General features: G+C 45.9%; 1 protein-coding gene across 1 annotated transcript in view; it reads right to left on the bottom strand.

Moving 5' to 3' along the window:
- Nucleotides 1-8,132: 8,132 nt before the first annotated feature.
- Nucleotides 8,133-23,280, bottom strand: part of NPAS3 (neuronal PAS domain protein 3) — a 711,295-nt gene continuing 696,147 nt past the window's right edge. The window contains exons 10-12 of the mRNA XM_008710429.2: nt 15,341-15,488; nt 11,738-11,862; nt 8,133-10,005 (exon numbers count right to left, since the gene is read on the bottom strand). Of these exons, the coding sequence (XP_008708651.2) occupies nt 8,636-10,005; nt 11,738-11,862; nt 15,341-15,488 (1,643 nt within the window). The 3' untranslated portion in view covers nt 8,133-8,635. The remainder of the gene's footprint in view (nt 10,006-11,737; nt 11,863-15,340; nt 15,489-23,280) is intronic.

The raw sequence follows: 23,280 nt of genomic DNA, 5'->3' as shown, positions 1-23,280 counted from the left end.
GGACGCTTTTGCCAAGGTCTGCACCTACCTCGCTCACCTCTCCCAGCAGAGGGAGGAAGCTGGAGGACGGGCCCAAGCTGTCTGCGCACGGGTGGCCATTATTTAAAAGAGCACACGTTATCGTACTACTGCTGTTTCCTTGGCTTTCAGAGATGAACTCCTTTTTCTTTATTAGTATTGCCCGAAATGGAATAATAGAACGAATCTCGTGTCTGTTTTTATCTCCTGAATAAGATCTCTTCTGAGACACTTCTTTGGGGGAGTCTGGAATAATTAATTCTCTCCCCCCTCCATCTTTCTCAATGCATTTAATTTAAACTTTCTTAATGAAAACTCATCTCTCATAAATGCCGGGTTGGCCCATTTTGTGTATGCCTGCTCTGTCCTGCTTTGAGTGATGTGTAAATAAGAGGCAATCTGGTGATGAGTTTTGCTTGTGTGGTGTGGAAGGGTGGAGAGGGAGGAGGGTTTGATGAATAGAGGCAACCAGAAAATGTACTTGATAATAACATGGCCATGATTGATGTTGTAATTCCTGAAAAATTATCATTGTGATATAATTATTTGTTTATGAACTGTGCCCTGAGACTCCCAAGTTTGTGATTATTCATGGCACAGATAAAACTCTAAAGTCAATAATTCATCAAGGGTATAATGGTTTTGTTTGGGGGAGGTGTGGGGGGGGTCACATGGATATTACATCCTGTTTCTGACACTTCCGCTATAAATCTGAAAACTCCTTTAGTACAAGGAAGAGCCACCTCCTTACCCTCTGCTTTTCTTTTTTTTTTTAAGTAGCTTTAATAGTTTGCACATATTTTAAAAACTGAAACTAACTTTACTTTTCTAGAAAAATTCTTTCAACATAGGAAAGTTGTCTGAGTCATTCCTGTTGGTGTATCTCATGACTGCCCAATAGGGAGAGAGGAACAGAAGAATGAAAACAACTGCTTTGTCCCCAGGAAAGTACAGGACAATCTTGCACTAATCTATTTGATTTTGATTTATAAATGGGGACAAAGGGAGACAACAGGAGGCCTACTCATTTTCAGAGAGTTGATGAGTTTGGCCTCATGATTCCTTCTTGAATTTTGAGTGGATGATTTTACTCATGCATACCAGGAGTCTTGGCCTCTCTCACCCCATTCTGCCCCCAAAGATGGGCTGATATGGTAGTTTGTCCAGTTTTGCCCATTTCCTTGTCATGGTTGGTTTTTCCCCACCTCAGCTCACAGGGACTCTTTGCTGTGGATGTACTGTGTGCCAGAAAGCTTTCAGAGACACCGGGGCGGGCTCACCTCTCCAGCAGGGCTAGGGAAGTGGTCTCCAAGAGCATGTAAAGAGCAATGAGAATGAGAATGAGAAATGTGTTTTCACTGGGATAGGCTCTTGCCCACCTTCCATGCCTCATGAACGAGTGAACTCCTTTCCTCAAATTGCTTTCCACCGAAGCACATGGCAGCATGATGTGAGGGTCAGATGCATATAGGAGGTAGGAGACCTACCTTAACAAAAGTTGGTACAAAAACTGAGGTGTTCTGGTTGACTAGAGAGGCTCAAGATGAGATCACGATTTGATCTGGCTGCTAAGATGTGACTGCCCTCTCAGGCTGTTGTAATTAAGAGCTCAGAGTCCTGGGGTGCCCGTCTGGCTCATTTGGTAGAGCATACGAGTCTTGCTCTCAGGGTTGTGAGTTCAAGCCCCATGTTGGTGTAGAGATTACTTAAGAAAATTTTACCCCCCCCCAAAAAAAAAATCAGAGACATGAGCAAGAGCTGTAATGGGACTTCTATCCCATGTTGGCACCAGATCACACATGGAGATCTGTGATTAGACCCAAGTGCCATATTTTCATAAGATCTCTTACAAGTTGAATTATGTCCTTGAAAAAGTTGAAGTTGTAACCCCCAGTACCTCAGCATGTGAACTAACTTCATTTCCTTCTCATAATAAAGTGCTGTACCTGTAATTAGTGAAGATGTAGTCATACTGGAGTAGGGGGGCCCATAATCCAATGTGACTGGCGTCCTTATGGGAAGAGAAGAGACCTAGTGGGGAGAATACCATTTGAAGACACAGAGACACAGAGGGGGCAGATGACCATATGATGATGGAAGCATAGATCAGAGCGATGAATCTACAAGTCAGGGGGTGCCAAGGATTGCTGGTGACCACTAGAAGCTAGGAGAGAAGCGTAGAGTAGACTCTCCCTCAGAGCCTGCCAGAAGGCAACCATGCTGACGCCTTCAATTCAGGGTTTCATCCTCCAGAGCTGTGAGAGAATAAACTGGTTTCTAAGCACTCAGCTTGTGGTAATAAGGCAGCCCTCGGAAAGCAGTAGAGGGACCCTGACAAATTCTGGTATACCCAGAGGAGAGCGGCCAGGCTAGTGAAGGCATCTGCCACAGAACCACTGGAGAAACAGCTGGCAGAATAGGCGACAGCCTAGAGTTACCGAACTCCGAGGACCATCTTTGCACATCTGAAGGCCACTCAGAGAGCAGAGGTCTCTGGTGAACTCCAGAGGTAAGATCTCAGCTCAGCATCTTCTAAGAATTATAGCTGTCTGACAGTGGGCTAGAAAGACCCTCACCACTAGGACTTCTACACGAGAGCTGCTAAGAGCCTCTGGATGATGCCTGAGTTTACAGCTCATCAGTGAGGGTTTGTTATTAAATGGTACGTTCTTGAGGATCTAAGATCCATTTACTTAGCTGTCCATGGCGTATGATGTCAAAGCTTGCTAAGTTAGCAACTGCTTGGGCTCTTTCTTCTAATTGCCTTCTCGATTTGATTTGCCTAATTTATTGCTGTATACGGACTAGATCGTGCTGTGGACACACGCACACATCCTCCGGCCAACAGCTATTGACCAACTGTGTGCCAGCTGTGTGGACTACCCAGGAAGGCAGGAATGAACGAGCTTGTTGCTTTGTTCATTTTACTATTCCTTTCTTGATAGAAGCTCAAGCTATTCTGCCATTACCACATGGACATTTCTAGTGGAATCTCTGCCTCTTGACAAGTCGTGCTTCATTTTCTTTCTTCTCTTGCCTTGCCTTCCCTCCCCCACCCTCCTTTCCCTTCCTTCCTTCCTTCCTTCCTTCCTTCCTTCCTTCCTTCCTTCCTTCTTTCCTTCTTTCTTTCCTCCCTCCCTCCCTCTCTCCGTCTTCTTCTTTTTACATGTCCTCATCCATCAGTATTCTGCAGACCTTTACTGAGCAAAGACTATTTATGAATCCCTGAGCCAGGCACTAAGGGGGGGGGAACGAAGGTGACAAACCATGGTGTGTGCTTGTAGGGGGTTTGCTAGGTCGGCTCCCCTTCTTTACAGTGGTTTCTTAGGAGACGCGGACAGGCAGGGCAGCGGAAGCCGGTCACATACCTCTACGTACCGGAGCTGTTGCAGAAGCCTGCTGGGTGCTGTTCCTTGGGAATTATGCTCAAGAACAAGGTTTGCCTTTTGTCGCTATAGGGTACGAAGTATTGGCAAAGGTGTTTTTCTTCCTCTCCTAAGTCCTCCACTCCTACTTCTTGAACCTGAATAATCAGCTTGAATAGACTCTCTTCTAGGCTTGACGATATACATTCTCTCTTACCTTCGAGGCACTGTATAGGCCAGGTTGACTTCACATTGTCTTAAAGATGCTCAGTATACATAGGCTTTGTCTAGGAGTAGGCAGAGATGGGGCAGAAGTCCAGTCTACAAGGACTACAATCCGTTTCTTTATGCTTAACTGATTGCATAGCTTCCCTCTGGTCCCACCTGCTGCCTTTTTTGAGATTTTTTTTTCTTGTTCTTTATTGCCAAATAAACAAGTATCAGTATTGGCTGGGAATGCAAAGAGGCAGGGTACAGAGAGCTGGCCGCAGATCCCTGTTCTGTCCATGACCTGCCCACTGGAGCCGCGACACATTGACTGGCTGCCAGCCTGGCAAGGGAGAGGTCCTGTGCCTCGGGGAGCTCGGGGCCCTGGCTTGGCTGCCAGCCCTGCGGCCGGGGAGGTGGCAGGGCTTCCTGATTGTCAGTGGATCTGAGCCCAGAGCTCGCTTGCTCTCTTTTTGGCCGAGAGGTTTTTTTTTTTTATTTCATTACTGACATATTTTAGCATTGATGGGTACAAATAAAGGACAGGGAACTTGCTGATGCCAAGGGAGCCTTGAGCTTGGGTAAGAATGCAGGGTTTCCACTACTTCTGCAGAAGCTCCAGACGCTGTGAGGATTTCATTTCACCCACCCCTGTCCAGCTGCTGCTTTTCAACTCCCATTGCTGCCACCTCCAGATCACAGGGCTGCAGCCGTATCCAGGAATTAAGTGTTATGGCCAGCCGACATTGCCATCAGCCGACAGGGGTCAGCCCTAGTACCATGCTCCTATAATTGCCCCTCTGCCTCTGCAGACCCTCCCCTCTGGAAGGTTCTGGAGGCCACCCCTAAGGGCCAGCTTCAGCAGCACCTGCCAGACCAGATGGCTTGGGGAGGCTGGCTTCAGCACTCACTGTGTTCAGGGTCGAGTTTCCAGCTTCATCAGTGTTTTGACTGACTCTATTCTGACTCTCAAGAGCAAAAGAGAAAGATAAATGTAGGAGAAGTGTTGGGAGAACCCGGTTCGGCGATATTCATTATCTTCTCCCTATTTCCAATTTTCAAGTATTTATTTGAAGGACCCGTAGAGGGCACCGTAGAGAAATCTAGAGCTCCACAACCGTAGGCGGTGCGTATCTGCCTGTCTGACGCAAGCCTCCACGAGTGAAAAGCCCCCTCAAATTGGCAAAGGTCACTGAAGACTTAAACGGGGGAGTGACATTTACTGCAGCTGGTGGCTCTCAGACCAAAGTGTTTGCCTTTTGCTTCAGCTCAACCCATTCCTCTCTCTCCATTTTCTGGAGAGCGCAGAATTAACATGTGACCCATCTGTATCCTTCTCTGAGAGATAGCAAGCTGAAGTTTTCTTTCTTTCTGTTAGCCAGCTGACCTGCCTTCAGACGTGACAGGCTGCATGCTGCGCGCTGACCTAACCAGTAACATAGCACAAGCAGGACTTACTCTGTCTGGAGAAAGAAAATACGTATTTAGTATAAAGAGAAGATATAAGCAATGGAACGGTTGGTTATACATTATAGATTGTAATAAATGAAAATATCGAGTGCATTTTCAATGATTAATGTATGAAAACTGTCATCACGTACTGTGCATTAATCAAGAAAAAATGCACACTTCCCACAGCGGTTAACGCGCAGGCCCGTTGCTCGGCCTTGAGAATGTGCATAATAATGCCCGGATGACGATGAGTTGGGGTAGCTGGAAATTTAGGGTGGTTGCAAGTTTGGTGTAGTATTTGGATCAGCATCTCGATCTGTGCCTTGTCAGCCTCATCATGACACGAGCTATGCCTTTTTTTTTTTTCCAAAACTAGCAAAAATATGAATGTATCTTTTTTTTAAACTTTGTAAAAAAAAATCAAGAGTAATGACCAAGGTACCTGCTTAAACAAATACTACCAGCATTCATTAGTTAGGATGGTTACATGTAAAAGAAATGATGCCAGATAGTAACAAATCCAAGAGAAGTTTATTATGAAAATGGCACCTGCGGATGAAAAAATTAAGTTACATAAAGACAACCATGTATGTGACATGTATGAGAATCTACAAAAGTATAAAAAAGAACCCTGTTGTAAATGAAGTATGTACATTTCTGATTTGCAGCATTATCAATGGTCAATGAAAAAAAAATGTTTCAAAATGAGCCAGGCACTCAGGAAGTTAGGTCCGGTTAGCTTCACACAAAACAAATGTACCATAGCTGTCGCTTTGTAACGTTTTAATTTTTTTTTTATATATATATTGTAGAGTTGGTAACACTGCTAAGATTTTTACGAACAGAATATCCCTTTCCCCATTATTCAGCTACTTGGCACCAGTCTCCTCATAAAAGTTTTCATATATTTGTACAAGAAATAGTTAAAAACACAGACACAGTCTTCACAGGTAATGAAGTGTTTTTTTTTTTCATTTTGTAATTTTAAACACTATGGATTTAGACAGCAGCTGTGATTATCTGTTAGTTTAAATCACCAGAAATCATTTTGACACAACACAGAAACATTTATAAAAGAAAACAAAACAAAACAAAACAGCTGTCTAGCTGTTCTTTGTAGCTGATAGGTGCGTTCCTTTGATTGTTCGATAGCTAGAGTAGAGCTTCCAAAATTAATCTTTAAATATCATGACTGGCCTCCTTTACCTTCTAAACCTACTTAAATCCTTCAAGTAAGCTCACTACGAAAATTTGTGGCGTTTCACTTCTTTTAGTTATTATTCCTCAGTGACATGGGCCCAACTCACGGAATCAAAGGTCCTGGAGGAAACCGCTCAACACCGTGATATTCAAAGGACAGCCGAATTACTATAGTAGCATTGCACGCATAAACAAATACATATGACAATTCTATATTCCATTATCCCCTCCCCTTTTGTTTTTAAAAAATGTTGGTTGACCTTTGAGATAATTTTCTGTCTCACTGGTAATTGCTTTATATATTTGCTCCATCAGCCAACCTGGAAGGAAACCAAAGAAAAGCACCCACTGCTTATATAGGTAGAGCACAAGGGACTCTGGGAATGTTAACAACTGAGGCTATATGGCATCAATTTATTTCATATATCTGAGCATTCTTCTTCAGTGCTTTGTGTTGCACTCCCGAAGAAAAAGTCATACCCAGAACTCCACTGTGGGAAGAAATGGCTCCATTAACCTTGAGCTAGTTAAGAGTCTTTTTTAAATCTCTGAGAATGAAAAAGATTTTGGAGAAGGGGAAGGGTGGGGGGAGGAGAGAGGGGGAGGGGAAAGGGGAGCCGAGAGAGGGAGGGAAAGGAAGGAAAGGTGGGGGAATATACACCAGCAAAGCAACAGCAGGAATTTTAAAAAGTGGAACGGAAGATTCACAGACAGTAGAAGCAGCATAGGGTGGACGTTACAGAGGAAGGCCACCACACAAAACTCACTAACCCCCAAGAATCACCGATTCACTAGGACTGCAGGAATGGGACTGGACCACTCCGGACTAGAGATAGAGCACAGAGAAGACAAAGGACAAAACAGCTACATTAGCTTAGTATATACTGCATATAGCAACACACACTGAAACTGCAATGGGACTGACAGCCAAGGACACGTACACATTGCACACAGTACAGTTCTCACATCTGTTATTAGATGCCTTAAAAACAGCTGCCAAAGATGGAGTGGAAGAAGAATTTATACTCAACAGTCATTTGGAGTGTTTGACACTACACTGATTTCTGGCAACAAAGACAAAATAGGAGATTTTTTTCTTTTTCTTTTTTTTTCTTTTTTTTTTTCCTTTTTTTTTCCTTTTTTACTTAATGTGCGGTTTTCAGTTGCAGTTATCTGTTTGAAGCTTATTAACCCATCCTTTAGTTTTAAACCGTACTGGTTTCGACCTAGAAATAAGAGAACCAAAGGGGAAAAAAAATGCCATCAAATCAAATCAGTCCCCCCAAATACAACCTTCCTTTTTTTTTTTAGCAAGAAATGAAAAAAAAAATAAAAAACATGTTAAATATCTTCTCCTTCTTTTACTCTGAAGTGTTACTGAAGTTGCAAAAATTAGCCTCAGTTAGACTGAGAAAAGGAAAAAAAACAGCTCAACAAAAGGCAGTATGTATCTAAACTGCTCCTCAAATCAGTTTGAGTTTTCCAAAAGCCCCTTTAAAAAGGGCTTTACTGACCCATTAAATTTAATGTGAGGCTATGTTTGTTAGTTGGGAGGTAAAAAATTTTAAGTCCTGCAGCAAACGTTAATGAGGGCTTTGTCTTAACTAACCAAGGAGACTGCAGCAGCGGACTCCAGACCAGGACAGAACACATTTTTTCCAAAACCCAGCCCAGGAGCTGCATTTTGTATGAAGACATTACAGATTAATAAATGATAGCACCATGGTTTTAGAAATTAAGTTAATGTTTCAGTAATTAACATTTAGTCCAACTTTTTTTTTAAACATTCTAGTCACAGGCCAGAAATTAAGTTTAAGAACCCAAATTATTTTTATGTGCAAGTAAGAAAATCTTAAAATCTTAACCATAAAAAGAGAATTAAATTCTGCATAAAATTCTAAAATACTATCCCCCTATTTTTTTTTTTTAAAGGAATTAGGAACCAAAACAAAAAACCACCCCATTTCATTTGACTTAGTCAAACAGGGCACATTGTTTATGCTTGTCTCTTTCAATCTTGATCATATCAAGATCTTGATGAAGAAACCCAATGGTTGTCACTTGAGAAATCTCTTGACCACAAGACTGAGTATTCTATGGCAGAGGCATATACACATTAAAGACATCTTAATAAAGATGCAAAGGAAAGCAAAACAACCCAACACACATCTTAGAAGAAGACAAAATGGCAGGCAACTGGTCATCTGACTCTCTGAAGGCAAAAAATAAACATATCTTTACAGGAAAGAATAAGTCAAGTTAAAGAAAGGGGGGGTGGAACGGGGGCCGTTGTGTTGAGAGAGGACGCTGACCTGCTCGAATTCAAAGTGCTAGAATTAAAAGGTCTAAACGAAAACGCCGACGATGCCTCCGGGCGGAGCCCTGGCCCGCGCTCAGTCCTCCTTGCGCTCCAGAGTCTGTGCCGCGTGGATGCCGTTGCTGTACACGGGGAAGGGCAGCGTGGAGAAGAGTCCCTCGGCCGTGGTGAACACGTTGCCGGCGGGCATCTGCGTCAGGCTGGCGGCGCTCACGGCGCCGCCGAACGGTCCTGACATGTTGAGTCGGTGCACGTGGTGGTAGAGCATCTCCATGGGCGTCTTGGGGTCGAGGCCGAAGCCGGGGCTGTTAACGTCCACGAAGTTAACAGCGTGCGCGTTGGGCAGCAGGTTGCCCTGCATGGCCAGGGTCACCTCTGCGGGCGCGTAGCGGATGGTGCCGGTGGTGTAGACCCTCTGCGCGGCCGTGCTGGTGGCGGCCAGGGTCCCCGTCACCCTGTGCACCAGCGGGAGCACGACGTTGCCCGCCTGCAACCTCTGCAGCGCCTCCAGGTCCCCAGTGTACAGCAAGGAGTTGGACGCGCTGGGGCCACCGCTGCCGCCGCCGCCACCACCCCCGCCGCCGCTGCCGCCGCCCCCGGGGTGCTTGTCCCGGGGGGACGCCGAGAGGGGGGGCGACAGCGGGTCGGAGGCGACGGGGGCCAAGGCCGCGTTGGCCGAGGCGCCGAACTGACTCTTGCGGGCTGCGGCGGCGGCGCCGTCAGTGCCTGGCGGGGTGAGGACCGAGTCGGGGATGGCCACGTGCAGCCCCCCGCCGCCCCCGCCGCCCTGCGGGGACGGGAAGTGCTCGGAGCTGGGGGGCTTGGTCATGCTGTAGGGGGACTCGTTCCTGGAGATCTCCCGGTTGGGCGGGTAGTTCCAGATGCTGCTGTCGTTGTCGAAGTTGATGGGTTCCGAGATCTCCGTCTTGATCTTGAGCACCGAGGCACTGTTGGGGGAGGACAGCAGCCGCGGGGGCTCCACGAGGCCCGCGTCCAGGCCACCGGGGCTCGACGCGCTGGACAGGCGCCGGCGGCTGGCGCTGCCGCCCTTCTGCCGTTTCCGCCTCTTCTTGCGCTTCTGGTGTTTGCTGGAGGCCTGCGCGCCCGCCTCGCCCGCGCTGTCTGAGTCCTTGGCGCTGTCGGACGTGAGCGACTCGCAGTTCTGCAGCCGCAGGTCCGACTCGCTCTCCACGTAGCGCTCCACCTTGATCTGCATGGGGCCCAGCGCGCCGAAGCCGTCCTCGCCCGCCTTGGGGTTCTCAAAGTCCGAGTGCTCGAAGCTGTCGTCGCTGTCGCGGCTGTCCGGGTTGCTGGAGCTGTGGCCGTCGTCGTTGCAGTTCATGTCGTTGTCGCACGCGTTGCCGGACTTCTTCCGGTCGGGTTCCGGGTCTTCGCTGTTCTCGGACTGATTACCCTTCTCGTCGGACTTGGAATTCTCGTTGTCCTCTGCGTGGGGCCAGTGGCCGGAGGTGGCGGCGGGGAGGGGAGAGACAAAAGGCACCACATTACCAGGGCAGGACCCCTTCGCACCTGCTGGGGTGGGGGTGGGGTGGGCGGGTCAGGGCTGGGGAGGTTCATTGGCCCACTTGTTCTGCTCCCCCACCGTAGCCACCTAGAGCCTGGGCTTTCTCTCTCTTGAGGGCATTAGCTGGGCCTTTACTCCAACTGTGGTCCGTAGGCCAGCACCATTGGCATCACCTGGATGCTTGTTACAAATGTACAATCCCAGCTTTTCACCCAAGCCGCTAAATCAGATTCTGTATTTGAACAAGATCCCCAGGTGATCGTTTGACATATTAACATTTGAGAAGTTCTGCAAAAATATGCAGGGCGTCAGAGTCAGTAATCTGGAAGAAGATGTTAGTGATACAGAAAAATGATGTATGCAAGGTGACTTTCTACAGAGGCCTGTACCCTTTGTTGGTGAATATTTGTTCATTATTGAAAACCACACTCCTAATTCCTAAAGTTATTTTTCTCTGTAGCACTTAGCCATGCAGGGAATCAGATGGTGCTTATTTTTATTTACTTTGATCTCTTCCCCCAGCTGGAATATAGGCTCCATGGGGCAGGTCTTGGAATTGTCTTTTTCCCCCCCCCCTGCTATAGGATACATAAATAAGGAGCAGAGCCTGTCTATTCTAGAACGTCTGCCCCAGTAAAGAACTTTCAAATGAATTCAGTTTAGGATGGGAAAATAGTCAAAATCCTTTGTGCTTTGGACCTCCTTCCACTTCCCTGAAGCCTTGTCTAGGATAGAGGGATACAGGCTCACAAGCCTGAAGAGCAGGTGCCTAGGGGTGGAGGGTGCTGGTGGGGGACCCCTAGCCATCTGGCACGTTTAAAAGAGAATAGATTTTCCCAGTAACAACTCAGAAGATTTAGGGACGATGCTGATTTTATGGCTCTGCTGTGATGCTTTTGGATGACACCTGGACTAGAACCTTGGGCAAATCATGGAACTTCTTCATTTCTGTGGAAGAGGTTGGGTTAGAAGAGATATAAGATTCTTTGCAGCTGTAAAATTCCGTGAGTTCTGTGCTCCCTGGCTGTAAGTGTGTCTGTGGAATGGGGGTTGGGAATTGGAGGGAAAGTAAATTTTTAAATTAACTTTCTTGGGCCCCAAATAACTACTAGAAAGTCTACTTTGCAAAGAATCATTTACTAATGCCGTTAAGTATCCTGCTTTGGATGGTTAGCCCCAGCTTGGTAAGGATGTGACTATCTGGGGCTCAAAGATACAGACCGTCTTAGAGGTAGCACAGAGAGCTCTGAGACTGCTTCTGGTAAAGAGGCCAAAGCTAGCAAGGGGGTCAGGGCAGGATTCCTTCTGTGTGGCCAATGGAGGGCCGACATGGAGTGGCCGCTTCATCGGTCTCTCTCTCTGTATATTTGTGTACATGTAGCTTGTACACATGCATATGTTTATATGTACATGGCACACATGCATGTATAGATACCATATATGTATGCGTATATACACATATGTGTACACAGATGTATGTGGTGGTACGTAAACACACATGTGCAGAGAAAGACGCAGTATCAACTTGATGGGACTTGTGTCTCTGTATCCGATGGAACCGTGGCTCTGCTCTGATAGCCGCCTCGGCCACAGCCCACCCCTCGCGTTTGGACAGGCAAGCCGTGAGCGCAGAACATGGAGAAGGAGGAATACCTGTAATACCTGAGGTATCTTTAGAGTCTGATTCAGAGTCGGATGTCTCCGAAGATTCCGAAGTTTTCTCCGGCAGGTGGGGGAGCTGTGCGATATCCATGGGTGTGTCCTTGTACTCGGGATTGCTGCGGGGGAGGGAGGCATTCATCAGGAGGGCAGACACCCATTCTCGATGGTCTGCTTTTGACCATCTTCTCCCCACTTCCTGGCCCCAAACCTCTGGAGTTGTGAGAGTTTAAAAGTCTCTTCGAGAAATCACCTTTCTCAGCAACTTATGGGACTTTTGCAGAAGCTGGGATTTCATGTGCCGGGGATACAGCTGCACCCTGCCACAATGGCTGAATACCCAAATGCCACAGGAAAGCCACTAAAAGGCTTTTAAATAATCAGGGAGCGCTGGGGGCCCGGGCACTGTGCTGCTTGACATTCCTCCTAGTTTGACACCTGGGGGGAAGGGAGGGTGAGAAGTACTCTCAGCTAAGCTTTCCCATGCCTCCTGGTGTGCCCTATCTTCCTTGGGCTCCTAATGAGTGCATTGCCTCACTACCCTTGTCCTGGTTCCTTGATGGAGCTTCTCAGCTGTTCCGATGGCTCTAAAGCTACCGGAGGTGGGGGCGGTGGGCACAGCCCTCGGCACCTAATGATCTGACAGAGGCGCAGGTGTGCCTTGGGATGCGTGGATTATGGCTACTGAACTGTCAACACACCCATTACAATCATGTTTTCAGCCGCTCATGTGGTGTACACCTGTGGCTTGTTAAGCTGGGACCCTGATTGCAGTGGGGAGAGTCCCAGTGGGAGAGGCTCTAACAGAATGGATCTAACCCCATTTGCACAAATGTGCTTAATTTTTGTTCTATTTTTAATTCAGAAACAGGCCTCTTCTGGAAAAAAGAGTTGTGTTCGGTCAGTTTGCGTTAGTTATCTTCTAGAAATGCCACTTCAAGGCCAGCCCAGTGTATGAGCAACCTGGGCTCCTGTCCTCTCAAGACACAAGGAAAGCCTCTTGCCCGGAAGCGGAAAAGGCCTCTTCCGCCCTCCATGCTGGCTGGCCAACCAGAGACGTACAAGAGACGATTACTGATCCGTTTGCCAATCCCTACTGTTTCAGTAGCTACTCTAAAACGGCCGGTGTCGCTCGGAGGGTTAATTCACTAAGATGGATCGTCAGGCATTTACGCCTTAGCGCGAATTAGCTTCAGTAGCAGGGCTTTCTCTCGATAATCAGATGAGACTAATGGTGGGAAGGTGGCCCTAGCGCTCACGCAGTCTCTGGACACTCTGGAGTCCCCGAGTCTACCAACACGTGAGGGAACAGGAAGAAGAGCAGTCATTTCACAACAGGGAAGGAGAGGCCTGAGTGGACCCAGAAGCGAGGGATTGTGAGGAGAGGGAGGCGGCATGAAAATATTGCTCATGGGAGAACAAAGGACAGGAATGTGGGGAAGAAAAACAAACTTCAGGAAGTTGCTCTTTTGCTAATATTCAATAGTTGCTATTTTGCCAGGGCCACGTTCTTTTCTTCTGGATCTTTAGCCTGTAGAAGTGATAGCGACAAATGGCAGATGTGGTTTCCTCTGCTGACACCCATCTGTATTTGCCTCCTTTGGTCCAGATGCACAGGGCTTCACAAGTCATTTGTCACCCAACTTGTAGCCTTTTATTGTTGAAGTCAGCTAAGTCTTTGGGTCAGCTGAGAGAGGTCTACCATGTTTGAGATTGAGGCTCTTCAGCCCGAAACCTGGTCTTTGGTACCCAAACTGCTTCCGTCCTCTCCCTATAGAATTAGATGGACTAGAAACACTGAACACTTAGGAGCTTGTATCCTTTGATCCCAGGCTAGATGGAGGGTGTTGATGCAAAATCTCATGGACCGACCTCCCCTTAACCCTTCTCATTGCCTCCATTTGGGGGCAGAGTAGGAAGTCATGAGACCCATGAAGCAGTAAGAAAGATCCAGACAAAAAGAAGTCTCCCTGAATAGGGAGTGGCAAGCGTATGGATGACTTCAGTACCCTATGTTACGTCAGCATGGGGGACAGGTGTCTTCTAGTCTGTGGTGTCCCTGTTACTAATGCATGATTTCTAATAGTAATGGGTCTCCTTGGCACAACACCATTTTTGACTAGCCAAGGAATGTTAATGCCACGGTACCTTATTCTATTTTCTCTGGCATGTGAGTTTTTCTAACCTGCCTTACACATAGCCACCGTTCCATAAACCTCTTGGTAAAGGATTCCTTGATATCAGAACCCATCTTGAGCATATCACAAACACAGGGGAAGGCTCGCGTGAAAAATCAGGCCTCCGAGAAAGCCACATTAAATACACATACTTGGACCTTTAGAGAGAATTAATGTAGAGTGGAAGAGGTCAAAAAAGGAAAAAGAAAGTAGATAAATGAAGACTGTTTTAAGTGGTGCGCATTAAGGGCCCTCTAGAGCAATAATCATTAGTGTCTGATTGATATGCTATTGGTTCCAAGCGCATGTGTGCCTTCGAGTCCTCACCAACGTACGCGAACACACTCTGAAGGGTCAGCGTGCCGATGAGCCATGGCTGTCAGCATCTTGGCTCCATTTGGCTGTCTCAAAGAAAAATGGGATTCAGGTGCTCCCTGTCTAGATTATCAGCCAAAGGGCACCCACTTCCATTCATAAGACCTACTGGAAGCTTTCCTATTCAGACCACGTGTGGGTCCTACATGGTGGCTTTCAGCCAAAAGAAGCCAAAAACTGGAATGACAGTGGTGGGAGACAGCCAGGCTGCGAGCTTCCTGATTGTTTCAGGACAGGATCGGTGGAAGACCTCTTGGAAATTCTGCCCCCGAAAGCAGACCACCCAGGCTGTTGTTCTTGGTTTTCTTTTTGCTAGTTTGACTCCAAAGGCAGAAAGCAGATGAGAAAGGTGAGAGAAATGGGGTTGCAGACTCGAATTTAGGGAGCTGTTGAGCCTGGCCTCATTTATGGATGTCAATTTGAGGGCACATTAAGCTAGCCGTAAAACTAGACTGAGGCCACATGGCATCAGACACGAGAAGATTGCTTTCATTTATACACTGACACTGCCTTAATCCTGGCAAAGCAGCTCACTTGGCTTACCAAAACTTGAACGCCTCAGGAATCCAATGCGGTGGAATATGCTTAAGGTTTCAAAGGGATGGAACACGGGGGATATATGAACCCTGCCCCTTCCTCCCCGTGCTCTTTTACTTAATTTTCTAAGGGACCGGAATGCATGAGCGTAGGTTGACGGGCGGGGAGAAGCAGGTGCTTTTTGGATGCTTCATCTGTAGGCAGAAGTCTGTAATTTTTTTTTTTCCCTAGCCTGAACATTGGTGGGGGAAACCAAAGCAACTTCTGCAGAGCTGCCCAAATGTTGACAGACCAAGAATTACTGAAAATGTTGTGAATCTGCCCTGGACGTCCCCTCCAACATAGCTCTGATCTTTTCATATTTTTTTGAGTCTGTGGAAGGAAAAGCAGAATTTCCACATAATTCCACACCAGATACTGCCAAAAGATAATAAAACATGCCAGCTATTAACCATGGGCTGCATATTTTAAAACTGACAGGGAAATGAAAAAGAATTAGAAAATATACCTAAGAAGATAATTCACCCAGATGATATTCTTCTCATTTGCGTTCTTGGCATTAATAGCGATGGTGGCGCTAGACTGTATCCAAATATATCCTCCGTTCTTCTGCATCCAGCGGTAGTACTTCGTCACACACTGGCCCTTATTCAGCACTGGGGGTAAACACAAAACAAAACAGAAGGCATTGTGTACTAAGACGGGGACCAAATGATTATTATCTTGGTAAAACGGCAAGCTTAGAAAGGGGGAGGTCCTGCACTAAGCCAGGGGTGCCCTTCTGTAAGCTTAATGTAGAATGCCATTAGTAGGACAAATAAAATCAACAATTCAGTGGAGCGAGGGCTACTAGCATTTGTAGCAAGACTTTATTCCGTTTTGGGCAGCCATGGTGTGAAAGGAAGAATAAAAGGACTACAAATCTTGTTGGCTCACAGAATACCTAATGTGGTGTGGATATTGTCAATGGGTTTGACGTCAGACGCTAACAAAGGAAAATCTGTATGTGATTTATTCATAGCTGCGAGGTAGATCTCTTTGAGATCCCAGATATTTGAATGGTTCCGAAGATGCTTTACCCCTGTCTTTGATCATTTCACCTCAGTGCAAGCAATATCAACCAGTGTCCTCATACATCTGTTCCTTTTGATCTTGTCGAACAGAATTTATAGTCCGTGTATGAACGAAATTTACATTGGTCAGTCAGGGGGAATTCTGGTGAGACTTTACTGACTGTTGGAGCAAAATAAATCCCCCGACCAAGTCAGAGAGAAACTCTGGCCTAAGGGAGGCACAGAATTGACTTGGCTAGAGCCAAACAGAGTGACAGCTCCACACAGGCTCTGAAATATGGCCCCAAATGAAGGAACAAGTAAAAACAATCAGTAATGTGAAACGGTGCCATTAAATACCCAGTGAAGGAGAGCTTTAAAATGCAGATGTTAAAAATGATACTTTAACCAAAATCTTGCCAAGTTGAAATTGATTTGATTTGTATCTGGGTACTCCTGAGCTAGTAAAAGGGGAAAGTGCAGTAAATCATCCCCTGAAATAAAGTGCTATGGAAAGGAATGGTTTAAAAGGATACCGGAAATGTGCAAAACCTGCTGTTATTACTTGGCTAGGGATCGCAGCGACTCCACACCCCCGAAAGCGCGCCAGCTGGTTGGCCACTAGAGGGCAGTGTGCACTCGTCCACGTTGCCCACTTTTTGGCATGTCCTTGTCTCCGTCTGCTAAAATGAAAAACCTCTAACTGCTGTAATAAATTTGGCTAAATTAGCTGCTAAATGGTTATCTCAAGTAATATGTATTTGCATTAATCATCTTGCTCTAAACCAGAACAAGCCAGAGTCCTAAAGACGTAGTAAATTCATATTGTCCATTTAATTACGGCTAATAAGTGCTTCATATACAATAGTTTCATGAAGTACATTTTGATTTTTTTGGGGGGGGGTTGGATGAGTAAAGGGAAGTCACTTTGGAAAAGAGCCGTGTCTGAAGGCTGCTGAAGCTCACCCAGGCCACTCTTCCTGGCTCCAAAAGTGATCACAAGTCCCCCTCCGCGTCTTACGTTCCTCAACAGAGGAGCTCCAGTGTCTTCCTCCCATTCTCCCTTTGCCTCACAACGCACTCAGTGGATGGTTGGAAAATGTAATAATTATGTCTTCACAGTTGCTTGAGAAAGATTTGCTTTGATGAGTGCTTCACATAGTGGCAAGCTCTGTTCTGAAACTGTTCAGCAGTTTAGGGTATCTCTAAGGCCCGGAACTGTCCTCTTCTCTTGGTGGCGGGGCTCCACAGGTAGCATTGTACTCGCCTTTTGTAGGCAATTGTAAGTTCTGCCATTCTGCACGCGCGGCTTCCCAGGCTACAAAACTGCGTGGTGAAGCTGAAAGCAGTAAAATACTAACTCTGCCGTACAGCTCCTCTGTCAAACCGCTGTTGCATGCAACAAGATGTGCTTTTATTCAAATCCTCTCAACCTGGTTAACTATTAATAGAGGAAGGACGGGTTATGAAATTCTGCCCACTATTTTCACAGAGAGAAACTTAGCGCGCCCCAGTTGGCGGTTGGTGTATAATTCTGTCTGCTCTGTCTCTGGACTAAGGAACGATTGCAAATGGATCTAGTATTTTTTAACGAGGGCAGAGACGAAGAGGCGCCTTTTTGGAGTCTCACAGGAAGAAAAACTTGGGATGGTAGACCAGATCAGCCCAGCCCGGCGGGGGATTCCGGGCTGGGCTTTGACCATACGTAGGCAAAATTAAAAAAAAAAAAAAAAGAATTATCCCCAGGATACAGTGCATAGAAAGGGGGAAAAGTGAGAAAGGAATTTTAAAGTTAAGTTAGAATTTGCAGAATCAACATAAGGATCCCCCCTCCTGCCCATTCCTTATAATACTTTCTCTTACTTAAAAACAAAGAAAATCTCAATTCTGAAATGCATAGCTAGCAAAACATCGGCCTCCTCCGTGAGCTCCACGTATGTGCCGGGAAAGGGACTGAAAGACTCATGTGGTGTCGTCTTTTGGAGCTAAGGCAACATGACTCTGTTTCCCGAGAATAAATACAGATTTATTAGGGCCCCATAATGCAGCCTTCTTCATCACCCAGGCCAAGGGCCATCTAGCAAAGAGAGGAGACCTACCTGAGAGAGGCAGGCTTGCTGCGTGTTCCTGTCACGTGATTGTGGAAGGACTGCTGAGGAAGGGGGCCCCCTCAGGCTCCCTGGGGAGTCAGGCAGCTCCCCGAGTGCCTTAACTTGCTTTGGTCAATGCCACAAAGCAGGTCTGGGAGCCCGTCGAGGTCAGTGGGACAAAACAAGTTTCACCTCATCCCTTCATTTGCCCTGGGCCAGCCTGACACACGGTTCTGAAGAGGTGAAGGTACATTCTGGCCTGGACGCCGATCTGGGCTCTTTCCTGAGGACTAGTATTTTCTGAACGCGACCTCCATGTGTCAGTGGGAAGCCAGACAGTGAGAGAGAAGGTACTGAGTTAGCTTCCACGACAGCAGGACGTGGGGACCAAAATACTGCCCTCGTTGTTTCTGACATCCCATAAAAAGAAGTCACAGTGGAATTTTGCTTCTTTTAAAACGAACAAGGAATAATTTCTGCTTGGGGTTCTAGAATATAAATTTATGACTTTGGGATGAAGCTTCTTTCTTCAAAAAAAAAAAAAAAAATCATACTGGCAAATCAGTTGGATCATTCCAGCTGCGCCAGAGGCAGGATCTGACAGCTTTTCCTGAGCTCATGTGGTCCTAATCAGCTCAAGAAGAAAAGCCACCTTGGTGCCAGTTTGAAAGGGATTTTTAGTTTGTAATAAATTAGACAACTTGAAAAAACACAAAAACTTTTTCGTTTTAATCCAGTGGCTGTTGTTTTTATTTGTGAGTTTTAGCTTTAGATAATGGAGAGAAACGAGAGAATGTTTGTGTCAGGCAATTTCCTAAAATCCCCTTTGTGGGGAAAATCCGAAAAAAGCATGATGTAAGTTACTTGATATGGAAGTCCTTAAAAAATAGCTAATTGTCCCTCGGAAAGAGATGCATAATCATCAGACCAATGAGCTGCAGACTACGTTCACAACAATGTGCTCAAACGCTAAAGAGAGGAAGCAGAGAAAGCAAACTGATGTGTGGGTCGTATTTTTAGCTTTCTACCGTGACACGGTCTGAGTACGTTCAACACATAACCTGGCATCTTCTCTTAGATTTATCTCAAAGTTTCCTTTTTGGTGTCCCAAAGTTTTGGTAGAGCGGCCCGTGTGCCCCTCACTGGATTCACCGGTCACATCACAACATATCTAGAATGAGGTCTTTTAGGTCGTGCCGTAGGAATCAGTTTTATTGAAGGCTCTCACAACATTTCGATGGCCTTTACTGAGATCATACAGGGTAATCGTGAGGATATCGGGAGGGTGGATCCCTGTGTCCCAGGTTCACTGACCATCTCGAGCAGTCCCAGGTACCTTTCTGAGCGCCTCTGCTACACGCGAGAACTTGTTTTAGTCTGAAGTCTAGGGCGTAACCAATTTGTTCTTGGCTGCTATTCCTCTGAGGAGAACCAAGAAGCTGTCATCAGCTCCACCCCGCGTTGCCAGCTAAAGGTGCCTTTGAATTACAGGCTGTGCTCTTCAGAGGACAGAGGTGACCCCACATTTGTGAGAAGAATGTAACAGAGATGTAAATCCTCCTGGTTGAACTGTTCCAGTTCTGCTCATCTGACAATTTTTGGCTATTGGAATCAAAATCCCCCCCCCCCCATTGTGAAGGGAGTGACCAATACAATTCAGTCAAAAGAAAACCACAGGGAGCTTCCTTCCATCTTAGGACATGTGAGCGGTTACGTCAAAGACACACTTCCCCCACAAAAGACTGGATGCTCGGTGTTATTGAATAGCTTTTAGAAATGTCACCTGGCCTCTTGGTTTGAGCTTAGTGGTAGGCATCCAAGAAATGTCCTGCCTGCGGAGGAGAACTCCTGCCCTCCTCACCCTGATGAACTCTTGCTGAAGCACACGTCCGTGGCTCTGCGCACAGTCACCCACAGAGGGATTTCCGTTTTCCTTGGGAAAACTTTGTCCCCAGAAATAGACCGATGATTGAAAGGACATAAAGGAAGCCTGTGTCTGTGGCAGGAGCATAATTCTGTTAGTAAATCAAAACAAATCAGTACAAGTTTGCCTTCAGAAATATGGAGAAAAAAAGAGAACATGGTCTCTTCCTGTTGGGGCTGTTCTACCAAATCAAAGCCAAAGATTCTAAATAGTGAGTTACTTGTGTCTTAAAAAGAAGGAAGCAGTCTAATTCAGTTTGAAGAGGAGATGGAGAACACATATCAAAAGCGGTCTTTTAGCGAAGTGTCTCACAAAAGGACATTTTAGGGGTTTGCATATGCATTAAAAAGCTGCAATACTTGGCGTATTCAGGTAAGTATAGAATAAATAGGAAATGGTGAGCTCATCGGAGACCGCACACTTCACATTCACCCAGCTGAACAAAGAGCTTCATTATCGTCATGGCGATACGAGGACGCATCTGCGCCGCCATTCACCCCTCCGGGAGGTACCTTCAGCCGTGGCTGCAGAGAATGGAGAGGGGGTGCTTTCTCTCAGGAACTCAAGTATTTCTGAACCCACTAATGTGGAGAGCGTGCAAGTAAGGGGCGAGTGTGCCAGAATCACACCTTTCTACTTAATACCACAGTTGGGTGCTTAGCTGGAGCCACTGGTTTTCTCTCTACATTCACAAAACTGGCAGATGAAACATGAAAAAGAATACTGGCTCTTTAATCTCTGCTTCTCCACCTAAGGCCCAAGGCAGGCTGACAGGGAACTTCATTCTGGAAACAGGACTTTTTTTTTTTTTTTTTTTTTTTAATTCTGGATTACTTTTTCCTCTGCTTTTGAAAACTGTGGGCTATAGGGGAATGAACCTGACATAGACTTAAAACAGGAACAAGTTTCTTTATCTAAAAGTTATAGTCCTTGATGCTCACAGGAAGGTCATTTTCAAAACCCACAGGAGAAACAGCATTAGAGGCAGAAACTGTGCATTGAGGGCTTTATTTACTTGCAGTACAGACAGTTTTTCATTTAGAGCCGCTCATAGGATCAACCAAGGCTTTGATGCCGCGCAGACTTTCCTATAGATTTTGCAATTAGTGAGCTGGATGTCCTAAATAGCAGGCATGCACAAATTGGTTTTTAGTTTTTGTGTGAATCTATGGGCCGAGCAATATTTGGTAAAGTTTAATGATATCTGATACTCAACGTGAGTTACGAGCTTGAGGACAGAAGACCTGTGGATGCTCTGTGAATGACTATGCATCATCTATGGATTTCCCCCCTAATACGCTAATGACAGGCCCTGCTTGAATCGCTATCTGTGTGATTTATAACCTCAGAAGAGGTTTTTTCCTATACCACTGCCAATTGATAGATTTTTATTAACTGCTAATATTGAATCATGCAGAAAACTTTTCATTGATTTAGGACACATCAATTTGTTAAGTTTAAAAAATAAATTCCTCTTTTCTTCGTGATAACGTACTGAATTGGAGACCAAGGCTTTAAACACTGATGGTATCATGTTCTAGGATGGGAAAAACCAGTGATGGTCGGCATGAGTGACATTCGAGATCTCAGATTTTTTTTCGAGCTGTTTTCAGTTCAGCCGGAGTTTCTGTACCACTCATTCCCACCCTTCTTGACCTAAAACAGTTAAGGACAGGGTATTTCTTAGCCCTTACACTTTGTTGATGGAGGGTGGGGGGTGGGGATTTGCCATATAAAGGGAAGCAGTGAACGCTTTAGCAGGGAATTGAGAAAACTTGATGGCTAGGGAATGAGGGAAATGGTGGATTTATTCACTCATTCAATAAATATTCTTTTGAGTGCCTACTTACCCCGTGCCAGGTACTGGGGGATCTCAAAGTATGCAAAAATTGGTCATGGGCCTGTCCGCCTATTCGTCTCAGTCACGTAATTCCATTCCCTTACCAGTGATTGGTTTAAGTTTGGAATATGGTGAAAGAGCAGACAGTGAGACCCATAGGGAGGTCTCTCTCGTTGGGAGTTATTGGGGATGTTTTCTTCATTCTGAAACTAGGACTTACCTTGATTTCCCTTTCTCTGGGAGACAGATACTTAACAATTTTCACCAAGAAACTTATAACTGTGATAACTCTTACAGAAAGTGGGATGAGGGTCTAAAGCACGGGGGTCTGATCTGGCTTGTGTGAATTCTTCACCTCCTTTTAAAAATGAAGTACTGGGCAAGGTTAAGCTGGAACGTAGGGAGAACTAAAAAAAGGTAGAAGGATGAGGTTGGATCTTTGCCTCAGATTTATTTTATATCTCTCGTGGATCCTGTGTTTCTGGATGAGGTCATTTTATGAAGTCCGCTAAACATCTTTAACAAGAAATCTATAAGTGGTGAGGCATAGGTTCAGAGAAACGAGTGTTTGGCAAAATCAGGAAAATTTAAGGAGCCCAGACAAATGTCATTTGTTCACCTGTTGTGTAGATTTTCAGAAATCCAAAGACTTTGTTGTGAAAACGTGTCAGATTCTGCCAGATAGCAGTCACTGTGGCTTGTCCACTGCACGGCCATTCCTTTTTTTTCCAGTTTTATTTAGAAATAATGGACATACACCACTGTGTGCATTTGAACACACAGCACGATGGTTTCATTTACATATATTATGACACAATGACCACAGATAGGGTCAGCTAACCTTCATCTTCTCATGTAGGTAAAATAAGAAGGGAAAAGAAGGATAAAGGAGGAACATGTGCTCCTTGGGAGCTCTCAGGATCGACTCCCAACCACTTTCCTATAGACCCTGTGGCAGTATGAGCTGCAGTTGTCATGGCGGGAAGGGAGCTGCTCTTCTAGCCCTTCTTCCTGGATCAGGGAACCTTCCCGAGTCCAGGGGGACAAGCGTTGATTATGTAAGCCAGGCATGGTCACTGCATCCAGTGTGTAGCTCAGGCTTGGGCCCTTGATGCAATGCTGGACAATGAGACTTGTGGGGGGGGCTGTCTCCTGGAGGGCCCCGGCAAGTATTTCCTTTCAAAAACGAACACGACGTAGTGACTGGCTCTTTCCTGACTCCGGACGTTGTCTTGTGAGGGACTGGGGATGCGCAGTGCCACAGCTATCTTTTGGTCGTGAAGAGAAACCGAAGATGATTACAGAAGAAGTTTAAGTCATGGGTTTTCTGTCACCTGTAACTGGATGCATTCTAGTAGACGTGCCCCACCAAAAATTCTAGGAAGCCGGAGGGCATGCGGAGTTCACGAACAGGTTCAAATGACCTGATCCTTAACGCTAAATTTATGGAAAAACCATTGTATGCTAAACACATACACAGATTAAAACCCTATGCCCCTCATTTGTGTTAAACAAGGAAAAGTTTGAGCGTTTTTTTTTTTT

The sequence above is a fragment of the Ursus maritimus genome, unplaced genomic scaffold, assembly GCF_017311325.1.
Source record: "Ursus maritimus isolate PB19 unplaced genomic scaffold, ASM1731132v1 scaffold_36, whole genome shotgun sequence".
NCBI lineage: Eukaryota > Metazoa > Chordata > Mammalia > Carnivora > Ursidae > Ursus > Ursus maritimus.
This window is presented reverse-complemented; position numbering and strand designations above follow the sequence as displayed.